The sequence below is a fragment of the Sphaeramia orbicularis genome, chromosome 22 (assembly GCF_902148855.1).
Source record: "Sphaeramia orbicularis chromosome 22, fSphaOr1.1, whole genome shotgun sequence".
In the NCBI taxonomy this organism is placed as follows: domain Eukaryota; kingdom Metazoa; phylum Chordata; class Actinopteri; order Kurtiformes; family Apogonidae; genus Sphaeramia; species Sphaeramia orbicularis.
The window spans coordinates 21,728,445-21,753,103 of record NC_043978.1 but is presented as its reverse complement, the minus strand read 5'-3'; the positions used below and the strand labels follow the sequence as shown (position 1 = coordinate 21,753,103).

At 39.0% G+C, this 24,659-nt stretch overlaps 1 protein-coding gene across 7 annotated transcripts in view; it reads right to left on the bottom strand.

Annotated features, from left to right (window-relative positions):
• Window positions 1–24,061, bottom strand: part of kidins220a (kinase D-interacting substrate 220a) — a 59,191-nt gene extending 35,130 nt beyond the window's left edge. For 4 of the 7 annotated variants that reach the window (XM_030127592.1, XM_030127594.1, XM_030127595.1 and 1 more), the window contains exons 1-20: window positions 18,553–18,684; window positions 16,985–17,083; window positions 16,151–16,249; window positions 14,517–14,615; window positions 14,190–14,288; window positions 13,900–13,998; window positions 10,946–11,143; window positions 10,687–10,785; window positions 10,390–10,488; window positions 10,027–10,125; window positions 9,710–9,887; window positions 9,429–9,593; window positions 9,077–9,256; window positions 7,482–7,647; window positions 7,149–7,300; window positions 6,683–6,783; window positions 6,193–6,378; window positions 2,682–2,822; window positions 1,440–1,677; window positions 9–100 (exon numbers count right to left, since the gene is read on the bottom strand). In XM_030127592.1, the coding sequence (XP_029983452.1) occupies window positions 9–100; window positions 1,440–1,677; window positions 2,682–2,822; window positions 6,193–6,378; window positions 6,683–6,783; window positions 7,149–7,300; window positions 7,482–7,647; window positions 9,077–9,256; window positions 9,429–9,593; window positions 9,710–9,887; window positions 10,027–10,125; window positions 10,390–10,488; window positions 10,687–10,785; window positions 10,946–11,143; window positions 13,900–13,998; window positions 14,190–14,288; window positions 14,517–14,615; window positions 16,151–16,249; window positions 16,985–17,083; window positions 18,553–18,684 (2,721 nt within the window). Of the gene's footprint in view, window positions 1–8; window positions 101–1,439; window positions 1,678–2,681; window positions 2,823–6,192; window positions 6,379–6,682; window positions 6,784–7,148; window positions 7,301–7,481; window positions 7,648–9,076; window positions 9,257–9,428; window positions 9,594–9,709; window positions 9,888–10,026; window positions 10,126–10,389; window positions 10,489–10,686; window positions 10,786–10,945; window positions 11,144–13,899; window positions 13,999–14,189; window positions 14,289–14,516; window positions 14,616–16,150; window positions 16,250–16,984; window positions 17,084–18,552; window positions 18,712–20,626; window positions 20,724–20,917; window positions 21,023–23,930 lie in introns of those variants that run through there. The other 3 variants (XM_030127590.1, XM_030127591.1, XM_030127593.1) reach the window with 3 other exon arrangements.
• Window positions 24,062–24,659: the final 598 nt, after the last annotated feature.

The following is a 24,659-nucleotide window of genomic DNA, read 5'->3' as shown; positions in this document are numbered from 1 at the left end:
ATTCTTACCCTGCGGTTTAGGGCGTTCTTGCTCCCAAATTTGGACTGGTCTTGATTCACGCTATTAGGAGACAGCTTCCGCTCCATATCTTCATGCCATCCTGGAAAAGCAGAGGAAGAGGGGAAGGAAGCTGATGATGCATTTTTAACATCACAGGTAAAACTTTTTGTATCAGTCCTAGGGCAGAACTCATCAACTACATTTGTCAAAACACTAGAATTTTTCAAACACAGCCACTCATATGAACCTTCTAACGAAAGCCTCTTGGCCTACTTGTGTAATATACAGTATCTTTATTTTTACCAAAATTAAGGTAATTTTCATTAGCGTGTATCAGCAGGAATGGACCCCTAGATAGATATTAGGACTGGGTGATATGGGTAAAAATGTTACTATGATAAAAAAATTTTACGATCAATTACTTTAATATCAGGTTTAAAGGATGATTTTTGGTCCTTAGTAACAGAAATCAGATCATTATTTGGGGTTTTAAACTATTCTTTACAGTCACAACATGACAAACACTTGATAAGTGCGATAAGTGGAACATTTTAAAAAATAGGACCAAGGGTCCTGTAGTCCAACAGTATATTTAAAGACTTTGACATTCGTTTGACCTTTCAAGGTCACTCAATGTCAAAGGTCATGACACCAAACAAAAGCCAATATGTGACTTCGTATGTATTGCCAATAATAATTATATCAATATCTTCAACTGCTTTCAAGTTATAGTACTTTGAAATTTGTCCCATTATAAACCAATGGGGATTTAAAAAATTTCAAAAATTCATAAAAAATTCAAAAATCAATATTTCTCAATTCTTTGAACAAACTTGATAGACTTTATCCCAAAATGTTCCACAACAAATATCAAGTCATGCTGACTGACTGTTTCAGAGAAGAAGATTCTTGAAAAATTGTTTACAGACGCCAACTGATACCAATAGCCCATTGGACCCTTCGGGCCATTGGACTAACAATAGACATTCAAAACAATTATGATAATTAAGTGTTTGTTCATGAGTAAAATTACGCAAAACAACAAAACATAGAAATGTTTATTTTCTGGAGGCATAATTACAGAATGTTGTCCTGGCAGAAAATAATCAAGTTTAATTGGTTCTGATTGTACAATGTCCTGATTGGCTGAAAATGCTCGAGTTGCGTTGTATTGGCTTTCCCAGTAATAAAAAGCAGATATATGTATTTATAACTTCTTTCGAACATCCAATACACACATCTTTGGGGTCTGTAAATCATTACCATCTACACTGTTTTGGGGGTTTCTCCAATATGAGAAGAAACAAAACTCTACGATTAGGAGGCTTTGGTGGGCCCATAGGCCAGCTGGTCACACTAGATCAAATGCCTACTACTAACTCTGTGCAAACCTTCTCTTTCGTGAATACAACAAACTGTGTTGTGTATCAGCCCTTTACCCTCAGCAGGCACCACATCTCCGTTGGTGGGAGCTGCCATGCAGAGCTTTTTGGCCGTGCTCAGGCCTCGGCTATTGAGGAATACTGGCAAGTGGACAATGTTTCTCATGTAGTCGTGGCCATTGATGTTGGAGTCTCTCAGTACACTGTTGAGATTCTGATTGATGGCTTTGATGATAATATGGGGGTCACTGGCAAAGATGGAGATAAAAGGGCCTTTGGAGAACAATACCCTCACCTGGAGAGAGGAAAAAACACAAATTAGTGTAATACAGACCTCTTTCACCTACATTTAGCATCACAAAAATGTCTTACAATTGTTTATAATTATCTTCAAACACTATTTAACAAACTCTTCCATAGACACAAGGTTGTGAACTTGAGATACTGAAGCCTGATTTATTTTGTATTGTAAAAGAGTTGACTTTTTCTACTGGATGTCTTACACTTTAACAAAGAGGCTCACGGTCTAATCAGTCAGAAACATGTCATCTGTCATCTGCTTCAACTTAATGACAGCTGTGAGAGATGCTATCTGGAGCACATGGTGTTGGGGATTTCCTCTCTACTAACTAAGAGACATTGTCTAGCTGTCACAGGACACTGATTTGAGTTACATGCAAACATGGTTTGTTAACCTCCGGCCAACACAAATAGGCAAGTACCACAGGATATTGAATCTCCATGGCTACACCAACTGTCCACATTGTCAGCTTTGTCTCCATTGCATTATTATCTTTCAAATTAATATGTATTATTTGGTAGGAAATTCACACAAGCTTAAATAAAAATATATTAGTTTCAATAATAAATAAAAGCCCAATACAGAGAACTGTTTTTAAATCTCTTGAAAATGAATGGCTTCACAGTTACTCAGAAGTGCTCGTGGAGATGAGAAGATTACATTAGCAGACAGGAGGCTGCCATCTTCTCTGGGATTGCTTCACCAAATAATAACATTTGGCTAAAGGAAATTCTATTACAGCAGCTGGGAGGAATAATCTAAACTTGGAGGCCAGTACAAGCAGCTGGGAAAACCAGAGTAACTGCTGGAGATGTGTGGGAGCTGTGTGCAGAGGTGAAAAGGCCCACTGAAAGCAAGGTCACATGACAGCTGCTCTACAACAGTCAGTCTCAAGGTTGAATGACAGATATTGAAAAGTTTAATTCATTTTTATCAACGTGTTGTTTCCGAAGATGGAGTTGAATCCATAATGTAAGTGTCCATGTGAAAACACACACCGTATCCAGCATCTGCAGCACTTTGTCCTGTTCACAGGCGTCCAGCCCATCGATGATTACAGCCATGCGTGTTTGGTTTTGAGTGAAGCCATCGATGGTTTTGGCCATCTTTGACATTAACTCCACCTCATGCTTCAGAACCTGATATGAGACAAAAAACACAAACAAAATGAAATGCACTTATTTTTATGATCCCAAGATAACTTTGAATTAACAACTGACTCTGGTGTCTGACACTTTACCATCCTTTAATGGTTCACATATTGACCCCTAGTGGTGATGGTGTAGATTTCAGTAAAAAAAAAAAAAGGCTTGGACACAATTGGTGACAGTAATGTACCTTAACATACAGGGGTTGGACAAAATAATGGAAACACCTTAAAAAATCAACAAAATATAATTTAATATGGTGTAGGTCCGCCTTTTGCGGCAATTACAGCCTCAATTCTCCGAGGTATTGATTCATACAACTTGTGAATTGTTTCCAAAGGAATTTTAAGCCATTCTTCAGTTAGAATACCCTCCAACTCTTTTAGAGACGATGGCGGTGGAAATCGACGTCTTACTTGAATCTCTAAAACTGACTATAAATGCTCAATAATGTTGAGGTCTGGGGACTGTGCCGGCCATACGAGATGCTCAACTTCATTAGAATGTTCCTCATGCCATTCTTTAACACTTTCAGTGCCATGGGCCGATTAAATCGGCTTTACGAAAACAACCTGTAAAGTGCCACGGGCCGATCAGATCGGCTTTGGAGAACACGCCATATTTGTGTACAAACAAACCATCCACCCCCATTTCTTTCTCACATTTCGATGACGTTCTTTCTGTGTCCCCCTTTTGAGACCAAGCAGACGGGAATTTGAGGTCACGCGACCGAATAATATTTTTATATCTTTTTAATGTTTCTTATTCTCCGGTGTTTCATCAGAGGGAGTCCTCCATGCCGGGGGGCGGCTGTGGACTCCGGGGTCTGTGGCTGTGCCTTCTCTCACTGGGGTCCGCTCCTTTCTGGTGGGTGGGGGTCCCAGTTGGCCCTCTCCCACTAGTTGGGATGCGGGGCTGTGTTGCTGGTGCCTGGTCGCTGGGGTCGGCGGCTGCATCCTGGTGCGGAAGGCTCCCTGAGACAGCGCCTCCTAAATTGATGTTTTACTTTTACTTGTACATTTTTGTTCTGGTCTACCCGTGCTCAGTCAGTCTTCTTAAGTATGTGTGAGCTTGTGGGTTTGCATGTATATGTGTATGTGTGTGCGGGTGAGTGGGTGGGTGTGGGTGGGGGGCGGTACTGATTTTTAAACTGATATGTAAAGCACTTTGTGCTACAGGTTTAATGTATGAAAAGTGCTATATAAATAAAGATTATTATTATTATTATTATTATTATTATAAATTATGCAAATTACGATCAATAATGAATCGGCTGCGTCCGGTGCGTTTTGGATCTAATCAGCAATCGGTCGGATGTTACCGAGCGGTTTCCTGCAGGATTCTTCAAATATTATAAAAAGGACGCGAAATACTGAAACACGGCCAAATTCTGTGGCACTTTTAAGGCTTATTATCCCCTTAACTGTCTAGCACTTAAAGAGTTAACAATTCTAGCTGTATGGATTGGGGCATTATCATCTTGAGGTGAAGGTGTTTCCATTATTTTGTCCAACCCCTGTAGATGCCACCTGTAAAATGGAAAACAGGAAAAGAGGCGGTCTGGTTGTAACTACTGTAGAAACATGGCGACACATTATGGTGACTTCTGTGAACAGCTCATTCAAAGAAATGGCAACACAAAAGTTGCAATTTTTTGTGACTGTACTTGGATGAAAGCATATTTAATAACATTATATTCAATTGCTGCAACAAATTCAAATCATCATTTATTTGCACAAAACACCAGAAAAATGTCAAAAGGAATGTTCAAAAGCATATTTCTGGAAATAATTAAGATCTTTCACCATCTACAGTAGATTATGTGGGAGGATTCAGGGAGTTCAGGGAAATATGAGGAAAAGTAATGTAACACAGGGGTAACCATGCCTTTATCCCGACTACTGTCTCAGTCTAAATGTGTTAAGATGTCCAATACAATTAAGCTAGTCAGTAAAAACACGGAAAATATTTTACTTTGCGCTTCAGTTAAAAAAAAAAAGGTTCAAGCTCATTGACAAATCACAGAGGTAAGATCTATTTTAGCTCTGAAAATTAAACTAACATCTCTGGAAAAAGTATTTGTAGATCCTGCAAAATCCCCTAAACCGGCCTAAAATTTTTCACCCTGGACCTTTAACTCTTTAAGTGCCAGACAGTTAAGGGGATAATAAGCCTTAAAAGTGCCACCGAATTTGGCCGTTTTTCAGTATTTCGCGTCGTTTTTATAATATTTGAAGAATCCTGCAGGAAACCGCTCGGTAACATCCGACCGATTGCTGATTAGATCCAAAACGCACCGGACGCAGCCGATTCATTATTGATCGTAATTTGCATAATTTATAATAATAATAATAATAATAATAATAATCTTTATTTATATAGCACTTTTCATACATTAAAAACTGTAGCACAAAGTGCTTTACATATCAGTTTAAAAATCAGTACCGCCCCCCACCCACACCCACCCACCCACACACACACACATATACATGCAAACCCACAAGCTCACACATACTTAAGAAGACTGACTGAGCACGGGTAGACCAGAACAAAAATGTACAAGTAAAAGTAAAACATCAGTTTAGGAGGCGCTGTCTCAGAGAGCCATCCGCACCAGGAGGCAGCCGCCGACCCTGGCGACCAGGCACCAGCAACACAGCCCCGCATCCCAACTAGTGGGAGAGGGCCAACTGGGACCCCCACCCACCAGAAAGGAGCGGACCCCAGTGAGAGAAGGCGCCACAGCCCCCAGAGTCCACAGCCGCCCCCCGGCATGGAGGGCTCCCTCTGATGAAACACCGGAGAATAAGAAACATTAAAAAGATATGAAAATATTATTCGGTCGCGTGACCTCAAATTCCCGTCTGCTTGGTCTCAAAAGGGGGACACAGAAAGAACGTCATCGAAATGTGAGAAAGAAATGGGGGTGGATGGTTTGTTTGTACACAAATATGGCGTGTTCTCCAAAGCCGATCTGATCGGCCCGTGGCACTTTACAGGTTGTTTTCGTAAAGCCGATTTAATCGGCCCATGGCACTGAAAGTGTTAAACAGAGATTTTGGGAAATGCTGCTGACTCTGATCTAGTTTACAATACCTAGGATAACACTGTGGTCTGGATAAATAGAAATAAAATAAACTCTTGGAAATAATAACACAAGCAGTGACATTTGCTGATTTATCAGTCTCTACATGTCCACTCTGATTTGTCACTTCTCAATCATGTGATTATTTCTGAGAAAAAAAAGACAGCCGTGACTGACAGCTATTATTTCAACATGTGGTTATGTATTTCAAACATGGATTAAAATGTTTTAAAATGAAAAGAGATTTGTGTGAAAACTGTAGTGCATGAACTCTACCTTCATAAATCCTTCACTCTTGAGTTTGTGCAAGTTGTTGGCAGCGCTATGAAGACGTTTTCTTTGGGAGTTGAGGACGGAGTCGGCCACCTGCCACCACGTTCTACAGTTGAGTAGTAAGGCCAGGCCTACTACACTGGCCATCGCTATCAGCACCGCATTCAGTGTCAGGTTCTCAGGGTCCACCTGGAGGATAAAAACAGTACTGATAAGTTTCAGCAGAGGTGTGTCAGGAGGTCGTGGAGATGGTACTTGTTCAATTCCTTTAAAATAAATACTTTCATGAATACAAAACCATTAATTTGTGTCAGCCTACTGATTAATAACAGCTAAACAAAGCAGAAAACAGAGGAAATAACAGTAGTTAAAACAGTCCTATTCTTGTGCTTTACACTATTAAATAAACAAAGCAGGACACTAAAATTTGATAAGATGTACTTGGAAAATTTAAACCACTCCAATTAGTTTTCACTTCATTAATTTAACCCACCTTACAGATAGCCAAAAGGGCAATGCCAGTGATCAGACAGCCTAGTGTAAAGGCAAAGAGCACAAAGGAGGGAACACAGCAGGTCTTTTTCCACTTCTTGCCTGGATTTGAGTGGAAGGTAAAGGGCAATGTGTGAGACATAAACCAACAACACAAAACAGAAAGACATCACATAAAATTAGTTTCCACAATCACTGTAACAACTGCTAATAATTTAATGAGAAAATTAAAAGTAAGCAATCATCCAATGAAAAGAAGGTCAAATAAAGGTGCTGGTTTCCTTTGTAATTTGGCAAGGTTCTATTAATTTTCCACTCTACGAAGTCTGGCAAAAACATATCTTAAATGAGACATTTATCATACAGGCACAACACTCAAAAATACACCCTAATCGATAAAAATAATCACAGTAAATTATTACTTTAAATCTCAACAACAGATATTAACTCAGACTGTGTAGCATCACCTTGGACTTCATCATTCTTGAAAACCCTGAATAGCCTGGTGGCCATAAAGCCAAACTCCCTCTCACAGGCATCGGAGAGAGTGGCAATCATCTCTGCCATGGACGTCTCCCCTCCGACACTGGACAGACGGTTATAATCCGTGAACAAGAACCTGTGTGAGGAACAAAATGCTGAAGCTTTAGGGAGTACTGCAATTCATAATAAAAATAGTATAGGACTGAAAATGACAGCATGTGTTCAGAATTTTTTTCTGTATTAGTGTCAAACTGATGGTCAGCTATTGGAGGGATAAATTACTGTGTGTCTTTTGAGTGTATTTCTATATTTATCACCTGACAGGAAGTGCACGAGTGGTCTGCTCTGGAAGTTCAGGTGGGTTAACAAACATGAGCTTGAGCAGCAGTTCCAGGTAGCCAACATGGCGGGCCAGACGGGTACTGATGACCCATGCCCAGTTCCAGCTTTCCCTTTCACGGCGGCTTCCAAAATACACCAGCACTGCAGACAAGGAAATGTACAGCCCAACAACACATGAACTTCAAAAGGTAAACCAATCACAGAGTATTCTTTGTGGCAGATTCATGTGTGCTACAATGACATTTCTAAAAAAACAGCTTGATTTCATCATCTTCTTCACAGAGTTTGAAAGCCATTATCTTAGGTTTTAGTTTGCAGTGTAATGGCACCCTCTAGTGAGCAAAGCAGTGTCAATTGCACCACAATGACACTATTCATCGAGAATTATGCGTTTCCGTGTTTTGTTTTCTTAACTATCACAGCACAAAATTGAGTTGCATTAATAAAGTATCTCTGTTTTCTTTTAACTGGTTCCCCAAGCACCGGTGAGGAACCAAATGTCCTGTGGCATTCAAACATTTAGATAAAATAAAATAAAGGTAAAAAAATATATATACATATAAGAAAAGTTATAATAGTAAAAACAAAAGAAATTAAAATTAAACCTTGAAATGTCTCAATGTTGTATGTTGTATCAATAAAGGAATACTGACCCTGATTCCAAGTAAGTAGGTTATAATGACTGAAAACAGAACCTCGTATGAATCTTTGTCTCCTGCAAGGTTAGCCAGGACTGTGAGGTCTGTAAATTAGTTATCCAGAGGGAGGTTTCAAACAAGGAAGTCATTATTTCCTTATATAATTATTAGTCAAATACTCATAAAATTATTATTAAAGATATATAGTCTACTCTCGTTAAACCGCCCGCCGTTATACCGCCATTTCCGCCTATCACCATCCGCCAGCCCAGTTCCATGCACAAACAACACTTATACCATTGATTTCCCGACCGTTATACCGCCAGCGTGATTGCCATCGAGCACACATAAATTTTAACAATGCACTGAAACAAACGCACCAGACGCTGATCGCGACAAGCTACGAGTAGGTCTACGGAACGGCCACCGTTCATTTATTGCAGAACACTCAGTAGGTCAGGATGTCGGGAAGAGGACGTGGGATTAAGCCAAAGCCTCAAGATGATGGGGTGTCATTTCCCGACACGGTATAATAATGCTTAAAATGTTTCCCCACTTTAAGTGATCCCTTACAACATAACAGAATCAAGATTTATTTAGAAACGCAATTAGAACGGGTTAACAGAGGCAGCATAGACATCATATAGTAAAGACATGCACATTATGGACGCAACCCGTTGTAATGCCATTTTCGCTATACCGCCAATTTGGCCGTGAACGGAAGTTGGCGGTATAACGAGAGTAGACTGTATCATCTATTTGAAGTCACCTAAATGTGATTAGAATATAAGTAGAACTCACTGGATTTTCAAGGTGATAATCAGAAGAAATGGCTTTGAACAGTAGAGTGGCATAGCTACAAATCCCTAAGCAATTGTTATATTGAAATTCAGATGTTCAGTGTAATACTTTGGATTTGTCTATCATCTCACCAAAGAAGATATAGAGCAATGCAAGGAGGCTGAGGGAGACAGCAATAGCCAGCATAGGATCAACAGTGAACCCCAGGACGACAGCCACTGAGCCACAGAGTAACAGGGTAAGGAGGACTACCAGCCAGGAGAACTGGAACAACGGCTCTATCTGCTGCCCCGCGAATGTCTTCATCTCATCTGATGGACAAGGAAGAAGACAAAGGAGAAGAAGCTGGTCACATGGTGAGGATAAAATATAACTTAAATACAAACTTAAATTACATCCTCATAACTTAAAGAACTAAAGAAGGATTGACAATTTTAATATTTCTGTGCTTTTCACTGGTATATGCTGTGCAGGATTATTTACCCTCTAGTTTTTTCAGTAGGAAAGACTTGCCGCTTCCCCACTGGGCGTACAGTCCGACACAAATAGGTGGCTGCATGGTGGGCTCGCTGAGGATGTCTGCAAGAGCGCTGCTATACAGGTCATAACCCAGCATGTCCCCATCTGACTCAGTGGGGGAGAGATGCTCTACAAGAGGAGAGGAACAAGACAAGTTAAATCGTTTCTGATTCAGGGTAATTTACTGTTCATTTTCTGTCAGGTGGTTTAATGTCTCTAAATGATATGAATGGCATGAGTCATACTGGCTCCAAATATCTGTGTGAGGATGCTTTTCTGGTGGGTGCAGTCAATGTTGTATGGTGTCTCTCCGGCCTTGTTGGGGCGGTACAGCAGGCGACCATCTTTAGGGTTCCTCAGCAGCAGCTCAGCCAACTTACGGCTCCGTCCTCGGATGGCAATGTGGAGGGGTGTGTCTCCTTTCTGTATGATGAAATACACAGGACTGGTTAACTGCTGTTCAAAAACTTATCACCTAGCACCATGATTAACAAGTCAGAGGTAAAAATAAATAAATAAATAGGAAAAAATTGCATCCATTACATTAATACGTGTGCTTTACCTTGTCGATTGCAGACACTTTGGCTCCTTTATCCAACAGCAGCTCCACTATCTCTATATTCCGCATTTTTGTGGCTTTAATAAGTGGAGTTTCTCCTTCCTACAACATATTCATACACAACTTTTATGTGACTTACTTTACTAACATGCCTTCAGGTATTTATGGACTTAATCCAAAATTGACAATTAAATAAAACAGCAATAATATGATTTCTCATACATTCAAAATTAAATTAACTTAAAGAGTGACATCGCTGTTGAAAAGATGTTAGGAACTAAAGCTTTCACCTCATTAGACTAAATGTAAAACGTCCTTGTTTACTACTTTACTCATGTATTTGCCTGGCTTATGAGTGTGTCATACCTTTGTGCAACTCTCTGTATCAGGGTTACACTGCAGGATGTCTCTGACCATGGTAGCGTTGCCTTTCTCTACAGCCCAGTAGAGGGCAGTCTTGCCATCCTGATGTTGAAAGGACAAAGCCAACGTTAGCTGGGTGTATTTTTGAAACAATAAAAGTAGGGCATATAAACAAATACTACAAAAACATGGCCAAGCAAGGCCACTGTTAAGCACTGAGCACAGCGTTTATTTATCTGTTTATTCAGCATGAATGCATTTGTGTAATTTATAAATGTGGATTAAAGTTCAAGCTCCTACCTGTCCCCTGACATCAATATCAGCATATTTATTCAACAGAGCTCTGACTATCTCCACATGACCTCCTCTCACTGCTCCAATCAGCATTGTCTCTCCACTCTAAAGGAGACACAAAAGAAACAGAGATAGAAAACATCATTAAAAACCATGACATGAAACATAAAACCCTACCCACACATCCAAACGAAAAGCACTCAACAACTTCCTGTTTGGTTTAATCTGGTAATGGGCTGGTAATGCTTATGTGGGAAGGCCTCACCCTGTCCAGGACATTGACATAGGTACCGGCATCCAGCAGGTCCTGTACGATCTCAGTGTGTCCCTCTTTGGCTGCGATGGCCAGGGCTGTGTTACCATCTTTGTCCGTCATGTTGACATTTGGGTTTCTCTTCAGCACCTCCTTGACCACTTCAGTGTAACCGCCCTTCACTGCTACAATCAGAGCCGTCATGGAGTTCTGAAGAACGAAAACAACCCCAGCAATTTAAGGCATTTGAAGTTTATTATAATTGTGTCATTTCAAAATTTCTGAATGGACAAAAAGATTGTGGTTGGTGTCCTGTATGACCACTACTCTACTAAATAAATAAAGGTATATTTGATTTACACAGGGATAAATGATAAAACATTTTCAAACCTTTATGAATTCAATAGACTTAATTCACATTTTGTACCACCTGGACCAGACTTTATGAATACAGAACAATATTTGTTGTTGTCAAATGTAATCTAATTTACACTGTTGAATAAAATCCTTGGCAGACCCAAGACATACTGGAGGGATTAAATCTCAGTTGGCCTGGGAATGCATCCCCATGGAGGAGCTGGAGGTGTCTGGGGAGATGTGAGTGTGGCCATTCCTGCTCAAACTGCTGCCCCCGTGACCCAGACCCGCAGAGGACAATAGATGGGAAATGTAATGCCTTTATGCTTGAAGTTCCAAATTTTCTTGGATTAGGCTTCAACCAAGCACTAAATCCTGTCAATTTTTAAGACCTTCTGAAACTGTATTTACAATATTTTAATGCTTAAAATTCAGATTACTGGATTTAGTCTACAGAAAGCCTATGTATTAAAATATGTTTTGCAATGTATAAAATGCATGGAGCTCTTAATAAACTTTTCTTATATTCATTAGTTTATTACTTAAAATATCAAATCTTCTTACCTCTTTAGACTGTTGTGACATATGAATTTCAGCTGCACTGACTGATTAATCTTATGATAATCTGTTCAGTGTTTATTAATCTAAGCAGTCAGCATTCAGAACAACAAACTGTATTTACCACCAGCTGTCAGCAGCACTAGGAGACACTACAGTCATAATGACAAGCTTTGCATGATATTTCATTTAGTGAGACAAATTACCCATTTTCCCAGGCACCACAGTCTCCTAATCACACATAAATTAATTGTTGTACAGCCTTAACTGCTACAGTTCCATCTGATTATTGATGCTATATATCTGTCACATCAGTCAGTTTGTGTTAAGGCAGATGCGACATGACTTGAAGGAACACAGATGTGCTGTGTCATGAATGCAATCAATTATTCAATATTGCACTTTACTAATGCTCTAGTGGTGCTTGGCAGCATTAATTCTTGATTGTGTTAAAAATACACTGGTGGCATCACTGCACCTACAATAAACCCAAAGCAAATTTTGACTCAAGCTGTTCAACAACCACATTGGCTGTAAGTAGTATTTCTACTTTCAAATATTAAAAATTACCTAAAATCATCATTAGAGTATTTAAAATAAGGAGTTCTGATGTTATGTCAAAGAAGCCAATGTATTGGATTGTAGAGATATGAAATTAATTTATTTACATCAAGGGGACGGGGGATTTATGTGACCACTAGGGGGAGTAGTGAGTCACTCTGCCTCTTCCCCATGGTGAAGGAAAACTAACACCACAGGACCTTTGACTAAAGCATTAGAAAGTGACACGACAAGATGAGAACCACAAGGAAACAACTTTTACAGTCTGTTGTTTTCTCCACTGGACACAGCTCGAAATGAAAAGAATAGTCTGATGCTGAAACCCTAGTGTTTCTTCTACATGAGTGAGTTTGATTATGAGTCTTATGAAGGTATAAAGTTCCTAGCGCATTGACCTGTGGGGATCCACAGGTTCAAGATGTGATAGCTTTTATGCTGTTGTGTATTCATGCATGCTGTACTGCATTTGTCCAGCAGTCACTGCCAAAGCACTCTGAGTATAGCAAGGTTAAGGCTATTGTATTCCAAAATTACTAATATCACCCAAAATATTAGTCCTAGCAACTTGCTGTTTTCACTAGTCTGTTCCTTGATGAAAAATACATAAGTATGCCAAACTGCAGCAGTCAGCTCTTTCTGGATTTTGTGTGAATCCCAAGACACACATACATGCACGCACACAGAGGCCACTTGGCTTTTATAATGTAGATTATGTGATGTTTTTACTATTCCAAAGTGACATGTTTTTGAGCCATGGTTCAGAATAAACTGTGACAGTTCTGACCTTGTTTGGACGATTCCAAACAGATCTTTAAAGAAGCTATTGACAACACAACACAAACCAAACAGAAATAGAGATAATCTGTGGTTTTACTATGGCTGTTTTCTGTATAAAAACAGAGCTAAGCTAACAGAGCAATAATGTCAACTATCCGCTGACGCAGCACATGAAGATTATAACACTCAGTATTACTTTGACTGTCAAAATAATCAGCTTTGAGTTTTAGTTTGAAGAAGAAAATTTGATGATACCCTAAAACAGATGTGAGTAAACAAAGGGCTTTATACTTTATTCAGTGAGTGATACAGTCTGTGGAACCATAGTGTTGATTTGTTGGTGGTTTTGGTAGTCCTAAGCATGTTCTCGTTCATGACTTCCTCCATTGTTGAGAGGATGGAATATCAATACACACAGAACCTCTTAATTGTTCACAGTAACATTCTTTGTGAAGAAAAATGTCTTATGCAGAGTTTAAGGATTTTCTCACATTCATCAGGTGAAGGAAGAAAGTCACCCAGTGCTCACCAAAAATTTGAATTTAAGGAGTGGACGTACACATGGGATTTGTGGCAACAAGGTCATAGAACCTTTTGTGGAAAACATCACACAGAAAAGTATTTTATTTTACAGGGTTTTTTTTAATTTGTGTAAGAGAAACTACTTCTACAGGGCATGATATTTGTTGTTGTACATATGTAAAAGCACTTACTGCTCCTTCCTGGTCCACATCAGCTCCATTGGCCAGAAGGTGCATCACACTCTCATAGTGGCCCTTCCTGGATGCCCAGATCAGAGGGGTGGTTCCATACTGCAAATTAAAAAGGGAAACCACAACAGCAGTGATCAGCTTCTTTTGTATTAATTACCAGAAAGATACTAAATAAAGAAAGAGGAGGGAAGGAAGGACCTTGGGGAATACATGACTGAAGCAATTTAATTTTGAAAAGAGAAGTCCTGTGTGATTAAAAACAAGTAAATTGTCTGTCAGTATGTAGTTACCTTGTCTGAACAGTTGACCTTGGCGCCGTGTTGCAGCAGGAGATGGACAATCTCTGCATGGCCTCGACCCGCCGCCCAGATAATGGGGTAGACGCTGTACTGTTGGGGAAGAGGACAGTAGGTGAAGTCATGCTGAAAATAAGTAATGATCAGAGCTGGGCCTGTGGTCATACTAATGCTTTAAGCCACCTCATATGACTAAAACAGCAGATGATGGGAAGGAACTGTGCTGTGCAGGTGGTTGTACAAGTGACATTTAATACTGATGTTACATGAAACAGTGGATTTACACAGAGCTTTCACTAAAGCGCTAAAGTAATCAAGTACCTGGCCAGTGATGTTTGGGTTTGCTCCTTTTTCCAAGAGCAACTGTGCCACATCTGTACGACCTTTATACGCTGCCCACATGAGAGCCGTCCAACCACCCTACATAGAGAAGACACAAAACACAATAAATTATTTTAGAAATAAATCATATGATCAAAGAGAAGACATATGTAAGGGCAACAATAGCTTTCAATTCAAGATTTCCAGAAGGAAGCAAAATGTGCTATTTCCAGCTGGTGTGACACATTTTCCTGTGAGCAATCAGTATCACACAGCGAGGTTTATTATAATCCCAGTGTGATGACTTGCTGTGATCTGTGTCCTGTGCAGCTTAAACACTCCCCACACTGAAATGAGTCAGACTCCTAAATCACTTCTGTAAAGTATGAGAGGCTTAGGATAAAATCAGGTGCACATTTTTTATTAACAGTGAGCAAATCTGAATGTCTGCTGTTGGGAAATGAACATTCGCATACAGTTATGTTTTATATTTCTGCTCATTAAAACATGTACATCACAATATGCATTTACTGATAATCATCTGCGCATGTATCTCTAAGGTCTGCTCATAAATATACAGAATCCTGAGACTGTCTGCCTCTGACGGGTCTGTAGCCAGGACTGAATCATATCAAAGCCATGCAGAGACAGCCAGGGGCTCAGTAAACAGGATTACCACTGGAGAGGAGCCACCACGCTAAATATAATTTCATTTAATGTCCATTTCAAAGCTAATGGATCATACAACTTACCCAGGCCTGGGGTCATCACATTGAACACAAACCATTACTGTGTGTAAATCTAGACATCATAACATTTATATTGTACTGTGAAGTGTGGGCTGCACATTGGGGTTTAACGTATAGGTCATGTTAGAGCAGTTTGTTAATGTGTCTCTTTTTACATATAATCAAAAGACTATCCTGTAGTCTTACCTGTCTAATTTTTATTTTTAATCATTTCATTGTTGAGGACTTTGCAATGCAATTGTGCACAAAAAGAACTACATTAATACATATGATACAATACATACAAATACAATTTTGACTTCAATTCAGTTTTTTGATGCTGTTCTCATTTTAGGGTGTTTGCACATAAATTTGCTTTGCATTACATATGCATTCGTTTGTAATTTTATTTAATACTCTGACCAAGTTTTCTTACCTTTTTCAGCTCTCTAATTCTTTAAGACTTGTTGTGGAAAAAAGTCTGTTCATTTGTCCTCAGAATAAAAATGGTCATTAGACGATCAGTGTCTTTCTGTGTATGTCTCTTATATGAAACTAATACAAAAAATCATGTTCTCTCTGTGTCACAATCATATCCCATTTGTGCTAGAATGGAATGTCTGGGAGTACGAGAAGAGATAACTTCTGTGAGAAACTTCTGCGAGAAAGCATTTTCGAATACAGGTGTCCATATGTCCTTGACCAAACACAGAGTGCAATGCAACTATTCGTCTAACAGGATTAAAAACAGTCTCATATAATACAGAGTTCAAACAATCTTATATGTAATATAGAATATACATAAAATTACCAGTACAGACTCAATCCAGCCTATCTGTGCATCAAAATATTCCCAAAATGATGTGCAACCGCAAAGAAATGTACCCTTTTTTCCCTCATTCTCACCATATCTCGGTGTTCCAGATTAGCATTGTTCTCCAGTAGTTCTTTCACCACCTCAATGTGGCCCTCCTTAGCCGCTGAAATCAACGCCGTCCAGCTGTCCTGTGCACAGAGACAACCTGTTATCGTGGGAACTCCGATAAGACCTCGATTCCAGTCGACCGAGTGTTTGTCCTAGCTCTACATGGGACGGCCAGGGAGCTGTCACAGCGCTGTACCTACCAGCTGGTCGTACCAGGTGCTCATGGGAACAGGGTGTCGGGGGTGATAAGCGCAAAGTATGGTGTGAGGCAAGATGCTTCTCCTTTCTTTGTTTCTCTGCATTTGTGTCAGAGTGAGTGAGCACAAACTTTGAGTGTGCCATGTGTAATAGCAGGTTACATGTACGTGAGATGTTAATGAGAGGTGTAGTGTGCGTGAGCATGCATGCGTGTGTTTTAGTGGGAGGGTGCATGCATGCGTGAGTGTGTGCGTGTGAGGGCCGGATCCTTAAGGCACAGGGTGTTGGCCAGTGAGTGGATCCTGTCATTTAGTCAGAAGAGTCAAGGTAAAAGTGTGTAAATAAGTTGTCATTATGGCTTATGATGGCTCATAATAGCTGTGGACTAAGCTCCGGTGTGATGAGCTCTGCAAGAAAGAACACCAAGGCTTCTAGTTCAACGCTGTCTTTAAAAAAAAAAAAAAAAAAAGGATGATGTGCTTAAAATGACCGCACTGTTTTTCACCTGTTCCTGGATTCTAATACTCATTGTTTCCACAATTCCATGTGTACCTGCATGGAGGGGTGTGTTCGTACTGCGTCTTCTAAGACGTATGTGAGTGCATTTGCATACTTACAACATCATCCAAGTTCACGTTGGCTCCTCTTCTAATGAACTCTTGCACAATCTCCAGATTGCCTTGCTCCGCCGCCACCATCAGGGGAGTTTGTCCATTCTGAAAAAAGGAAAGATAGAAAAAACCCAAACTGTGAAAAGATTTTGAGACACAAAACATGTCACATCATTAGATCCCCCACCCCCCCTTTTTTTGCAGAGATTATTTGAAAGTAATAAAGAACCTCATTGTGTCATCCGATGTATCACCTTACTTTTCCTTTTAACATTCATTTGAGCATTATTCATGTTGCTGAATCAACAGAACACCAAGAGATATTCTGTAATCATCTGATCATTAATATATCCGAATAAATGCCCCAAACCATTGATCTACTGGTGGTTCTTTCAGTACATGTCTAAAAATCCATCATTCATTAACCTTTATTTACATTTAAGCAATCATTGTAGTGATCCTCATTTGCACTGGCACCAAATCAACCACCAAACAAAGGGAAAAAACAACACCAAGAAAAGGAAATACTGCAAATCAGCAAATAATATGCTATTAAAAACCTTTTTGATAACAGAAAACAGTTTGATGAAATAAGATAATGAAAATGCAAGGTTGATAAATTACAATCAAACTCTAAAATACAACAGAGTGAGATAATTTAAATGGAAATGAAATACAATTATGAAACGAGTACAGAGTTTGGGAGGTTTAAGATAACATTTCTAAACCGGGTGAAAGGTATGAGCGTACTGACTTTAACAAAGTGCTGTATTTCATTCCGTGACTCAGGTGAAAGAGCAGTCATTCCAAGTTTAGACCTAACCTGTGACACACGAGCCACTCATTAGATTGGTTCCGGTGAAGCCCATCTGAGTGATAAGGAACTTCAGAAAGGAAGTGTGGTCATTTTCCAGTCAGGGCTTTTATAAATAAAAAGATGTGTATCCCGTCCCATTTCCATTTCCACTGTATCCCATATTTCTGGGAGAGAAACCCACCCAATTTAATCTTAAAGGTACAATAATTTATACTATAAAGATCACCAATGATGACTCTCAAGACTGAGACATTACTCAAATAGTGGTAAAAAGTGTATTTGTTGGGGACTTGCAGGTTAATATATACTTTCTGCAGCAGGACAGTGTATGTGGGAAGGACTGATAGTTATAATGTCCGTGTTACAATAATAGACGAGCACCAGGAGCTATTACACTATGACTCTGATGATGTGTGTGCTGGTGTGCTCTTTAAAATGTACTTTTCTCTGAGATAGTTTTTGATGGACAACAAAAGATCTGAGCACAAAAGGGGCAGAATATACATAGGACAGTTAATTCATTTTTGGTCAGTTTTTAGTCCTTATGAGGATTGTTCACAAACAGAACTTGTAAGACAACAACCACAACTGTACACTATGAGTACAGGTTAGTATTACACTGACAGCGGGAGGCACAGTTCCTAATAGCCCTCACTTGCTGTTCCCACAGAACACGCTACGTGATCTTAAAAGCGGTCTGAGTAGCTATTCATGAAACAACCTGAGTGGACAGATTGTTTTGATATGATTAACTCACGTCACTCCTGCTGTCCACGTCTCTGAACTTGTCCAAATGTGCTTTGACTGCAGCCAGGTTCTCCTCCTCCACATAGCTGAAAAGACTCTGGACAGCCAGGGAGGTCATCTTCAGGGAGGTGGTGGTATCCATGGCTGCTGGTTGACCACCTGCACACCCCTGCAGATGGAGAAGATAGTAGGTAAGTGTGAGGAGTCGGGAAGGATGGTGACAACGCCAGACTACACCTTAGCTAAACAAAAATATACACAACAACATGCCAGACAAGGAGACAAACAGAAGTTAAAATAAAATCAAAGAAAAGGGTGTGGTGACTCTATGATCTATCATGAGTGGAATAAGAGAGTACTCCTCTTACCATCCAACTCACGCACAAACACTCATACAAACAAACAACTACATATTTGTTTCATGAAAATAATTCCAGCACTTTAGTATCATGACATACAATCAGAAAAAAAGTATTTTTTAGTCTTGTAAAAACAAAAACAAGTTTGTGGGCTTTTCATTTGCATTTTGTTCTTCTATAAATATGTAAATATGTATATGATCTATGGAGTTTATTATGATTTTTTTTTTTTGATTGTTTGTTTTTTATCGTTTGTCTTTATGCATTCACATTTTCTTGCACTTTGTCCTGTTGCTACCTTAACAAGTGAATTTCCCCATTGTGGGATCAATAAACTTTCATTTTATTTTATGTTTTATAAAGATGGAGCAAAATGTATCAGATTGCACTGAATGTGATTTTATCATTTACTACATACACCTACTGTCAGTGCTATTTACACACTTCTAAATAAAATGGAACTAAAGCTATGATTCCAGTACGCATGTCAGCAATGATGTTAAGCTGCAAGTACATTTCTTTCCGTTGAAGACAAGTCAAAATAGGACACTACTCTGAACATACTCATTATCCAACAGCTAACAAAGGGCTGTCAGTTCAGTTAAGTTCAAGGTTGAAAATAAACTTAAATTTGCCTGTTCTGTATAATGACAGCCCAGCAATTATAATGCTTTGCTCAAGAAACTGCATAACGTCATTAAAACACTAAAGATAAAGTTCTTTCTTGTGGAATAATGATAACTTGGGCAATCGGTGCATTTGGCCGTGTGCTCCAAATACATGAAGACAAACCTCAGTGCTTCACGGCTGCCTTAAATTGGACTTTGTGGATCTTTTGTACACTAAATGGGAGTTAAAAATAAGGTCTGACTAAAAGTATGATAGGTGCGCAGTTCAATTGTGCACCATTTCACTGAAATAGATTTGCATTGATGGGAAATAGTAAAAAGACAGATTTTAAGCAACTGTCTGCATTTGACAATTCAATGCATGCAGCCTACCTTTGGAGGATTGTGTATAATTAGACCAAACCATTATAAGAATTATTTTAAACCCAGACACAGACTAGCATATTACTCTGTTCACTGATTTATTTTAATCCTTATTATAGGATTTCTTTTTTCTCACAGCAAGGTCCTGGCAGCAGTTCTGTAACTATTGCGCAGCCACTGGCGCCAATATTTAGACCGGCTATTCCTCAGCAGAATGTCAAGTGCAAAAACTTCTCAGACATTACACATTTCTAAGACTTGATGAAAGAAAAACTGCTCATTTTCTGTTTCTTTCGTCGTTGGGCGGATTCAGACGATCAATAAAAAACTCATTAATGATTCATGATGTTAGGCTCTTCCATCATGTTCAGACCTACTTCCTGTCACAGTGTGAGTGGATTTATCAGCTGCATTCATCATTTGCAAGTTGCCTTGGCAATAATGTTCGCATAAAGACTACCAAACATGCTGCTCAGTTTTCCAGCATAATCCCCGGGACAAGTAGCTCACACTCGGGTCAATAAACGCTTAAATGTCACATGCCTGTTGAGCTGTCAGTACAAAGGGCCAAAGCAGTCAATTCAGATAAAAAGGAGCCAATCAATTTGTATCTACATATTATTTATTTTCTAAGTCTGAACATGTTTTATCAGCTTGAGGTCATATGCACACCGTTCTCTTGTATCAGACAGAACATATAAGTGCAAAAAAAAAAAAAAAATCCTTTGTTTATAGTGAAGCCAGCGGGAGCCTGTTGACACACCCTCCTTGTCTCTCTGCACAATGGGATGATTACCCCACAGAGGAGCCAATCAGTAAACCTTCAGCTCCATCCCTTTCTGATGAGCAGAGGACAGCTAACACACATCCTTTTCACAGAACACACAGCTGGTAAAAAAGCAAAAAGACAAAAAGCCAGTCCAACCATCAAAACAGACAAATGATGGAAGCTAAGAAAAAGTGACAATCATATTCTTTGGAAATGACTAAACACTAACAAACATTAAAACAACATCTCCCTTACCTTGGTGTAGGATGAAACTTCTATTATAACACCAATCTGTATCCTCTGTTCACTCGTACAGAGTATCAACAAGCACTGCAGGGCTCACGCTCAGCATCCCCCCTTTACTCAGAGCTGAATATTAAATGAGGGGGTTGGCCTACGCCCATCTCTGCCAGCACAATAGACACAAGCCACTAGACTTCCATTCATTACTAGAATTGGCCGGCAACCAATGGGCACAGATAAAAGAGGAGAGACAATGGGCTTAATTTACCAGTTTCTATCTGAGCAAGGCAATAAAGTCAGACTTAATTGATTAGTAAACGGATTGTAACTCGAGCCAATGGTTCATCTATTATGAAGCTATTAAGCTGTTATACTAATCATGGCACCACACTGTATGCTCTTTATTATTATTATCATTATTATCATTATTATTATTATTCAATATCTAGCATTGTTGTGGGGAAAAATAATCACTGTCTGCACTAAATCTTGGTGTAAAGCTACAGTAAAGTATGTTGGTACTGACACAATCAGCTGTATACAGGGAGAGATAAACAGTGTTCAGTTTTTTTGTCTTTTTCTGGAGATAGGCTACTTGGTCTTTGAAAAAATCTTTTTTATATTTTAAGGACTTATGAATGTACTTTAAAATGTTCATTTGTTTTTAACAATGATGACAATTATTTATTCTTTGGTGTACTCTAATGCTACACTGTTGTGCACGATTTTTGAGACATTCCAATGAACATGTAAGGTACATGCTTATTGCAACCCTAATAAGACTTGGTTTAACAATAAAAGAGAGTGATTTATTTGAACCCCTCATAATAATAAACCTCTGTACAGGGATGCACTATATATTTAGTATTTATGAGGGCTATGTAACCTGATTTTCCACTAAACATTTGGTCTGCTCCTTCCTGTTTTATAATAATTCTCTGCATACTTCTGTAAATTTATTATAGTGTAAGTTTTTTAAAACTTGACTTACATGCATTAGGAAAAAAAAAAAAAAAAAATCCTCTTTTTTCCTAAAACCAAGTTGGCTGTATATTCTTCATAAGATGACTGATCGCATTATATAACACCAAGGAATTTGGAGTATTTAAAGTGGCTTCTCTGTGTATATTTTTCAGTACAAGAAGTGCAATGGTGCTCGAAATGCTGTGGCTGGAGTAAATATTTGCACAAGAGCTACACTGGTATGCAGATTTTTTTTTCTTTTACTATTGCAAAAAACTCTTTGGGGAGTAATTGGACACATAAACAAAACAGCTAGTCTTATTGTGTGCTACATTTTTACTAAAACACCTTCTTATTGAGTCATTTTAAGTGACGCTAATTACCTCCGCCAAGGAGGTTATGTTTTTGCCAGGGTTTGTTTGTCTGTCTGTCTGTCTGTCTGTCTGTCTGTCTGTCTGTCTGTCCGTTAGTGTGCAACATAACTCAAAAAGTTACGGACAGATTTTGATGAAATTTTCAGGGTTTGTTGGAAATGGGATAAGGAAGAAATGATTACATTTTGGTGTTGATCGGGGGTGGGGGGGCCCACGGGGGGGCCCATTTCCAACAAACCCTGAAAATTTCATCAAAATCTGTCCATAACTTTTTGAGTTATGTTGCACACTAACGGACAGACAAACAGACAGACAAACAAACAAACCCTGGCAAAAACATAACCTCCTTGGCATGGGGGGGCCCACAGGGGGGCCACTGATCAGCCTTGGCAGAGGTCTGCGCTCTCCGAGTGCATCTAGTTTGTAATTTACGATCATGTATACTTGGATAGATGTTAAACACAAGCTCAAAAAAACATTTTAGCAAAGGAAAAAAGGGTAGGATGACATAAAGAAAGCCTATAAAGATTTCTCTTATACAGTTCTGTGCAAAAGTCCAGGGTTAACATTAGTTTAGAACCCATTTAGTTCATTTTTTGTCCCTTTTAAGGCTGTGCACATATTTCTTGTATTGTCTTATTGTATCTGAAGGTAAGAAAAGAAAAATTCTACCTCATAAAAACAAAGCTAAAGTTGGTGTAAGATTTTTTTGCACAGTAATGTATAGTTAACTAAATTACAGTGACATAAACTTATTAACTTGTCATATAGCTCTAATATAGGAAAAACAGACTTATGTCATTAAGTAGGAACAAAATAATAGACTTAATCCATCTTTTTCTGGATTATTAACATTTTATGAATTAGTGGATTGAGCTACATCTGTCTTCAGGTCAGATGTATTTGCAAAAACACAGATAACCTCACAGAAACAAACAGTCATTAGCGCTGTTATCAGAACACAAGCAAGTGTAGTTAGTATGAAGATGGTGGGAACACTGGATATGATCTCTAAATTTAAACCAGTCAGCTCCTTATGGTCTGTCATGTGGGTCTGAAACTGCTGAGGATTCAGTTCCCAAACACATACCAGCGTCTGTCAAACTTGGCTTTACAGGGTTTGTCTGGAAAACACTTTAACAATAATCCACATGTACAATTGTAAATAAATTAGTGTTATAAATTAAGTTGTATAGTTAACCTGCTACTATCTTGTCACATGTCACAAGTGTGACAACCAGCCAAAGTGTCAAGCAAGTGATAATAAACAAACTAAGAGTGTATGTGGTACAAGTTTCCTGCATCTGCATAAGTGATCTGTCTAAAAATGAACATTACACCAGAGTAGTCCTCAGAGGAAAGTAAACATCTGGATGACAGGAACACACAGATCACATGGTTTTAAATGTGACTGCACACAAAAAGTAAAGTTAACACTACATATCTCTTGTTTTTCTGTTGCGTATTATCTGTGGCAGTCGAGCTGAGACAAATATGTCGCAAGCTGATACGAAGGTCTTGTTTCGTACAGTCACTAGGAAGCAAAAACACAACACTAGCTAGCTTTAGCCCAACTCCCAACAGCTAACCAACATGCTAATGCTAGCTCAGCCTCAACAGGTCCGTGCACTTTCATCACCACTAAAAACAAAAAAAAAAGTACAGTGTGCAGCTTTAAGTCGCCTTACCCTGTCTGTGCTGGTCTGTAAAAACGCCTGGCTTTAGATTCCGGTCGGTGAAAATAGCTTTTCAAGTCATTGTGTAATTTTTCTCCCTGTGTGTTGAACACAGAGACGGTAACCTGTTCCCAGTTTGTAGCTCCTCCTCCCACTGGCCAAGTACAACCGAAATACACCGCCCCCACTCCCAAATACCCTCATTAAGTGGAGAAAAATCTCCCGTGACAGGATTAATGCCCGGTGACACGTTATATATCCCTCTAAATCCACACTAAAACAATAATACAACCCATAAAACCTACTGTATATTGCACTCAGTAAGTCTCCTTTTACTGTATGTATTCTGTTTAATCCAGGAAATAGACTGCACCTTATATTAAAAAGTAAACTGTGATTAAAATCTGTTAAATAATTCCTCAAATGCGTACTATACTTAATCACAGAAATGTCCAGGATCATAATCAGCATTACTTGTATTGCACCACTGACATTTATTGCTCTCATTAAATTTTCACCCCATTTTTATGATAAAATGATAAATTCTGATATGAACTGGTCGCAGTATTGAACTTCTTATCCAAAATATAAGCATTTAGATCATTTTCCTTTCTAAAAATACTACTGCACACAGAGTAAATATTGTACGACAAGTTCAATTACCTATTCAGATTCTTACATTAAAGCTAAAACACTGCCAGACTACCTCCAGTGTAAAATTGTGACAAATTTACATTTAAA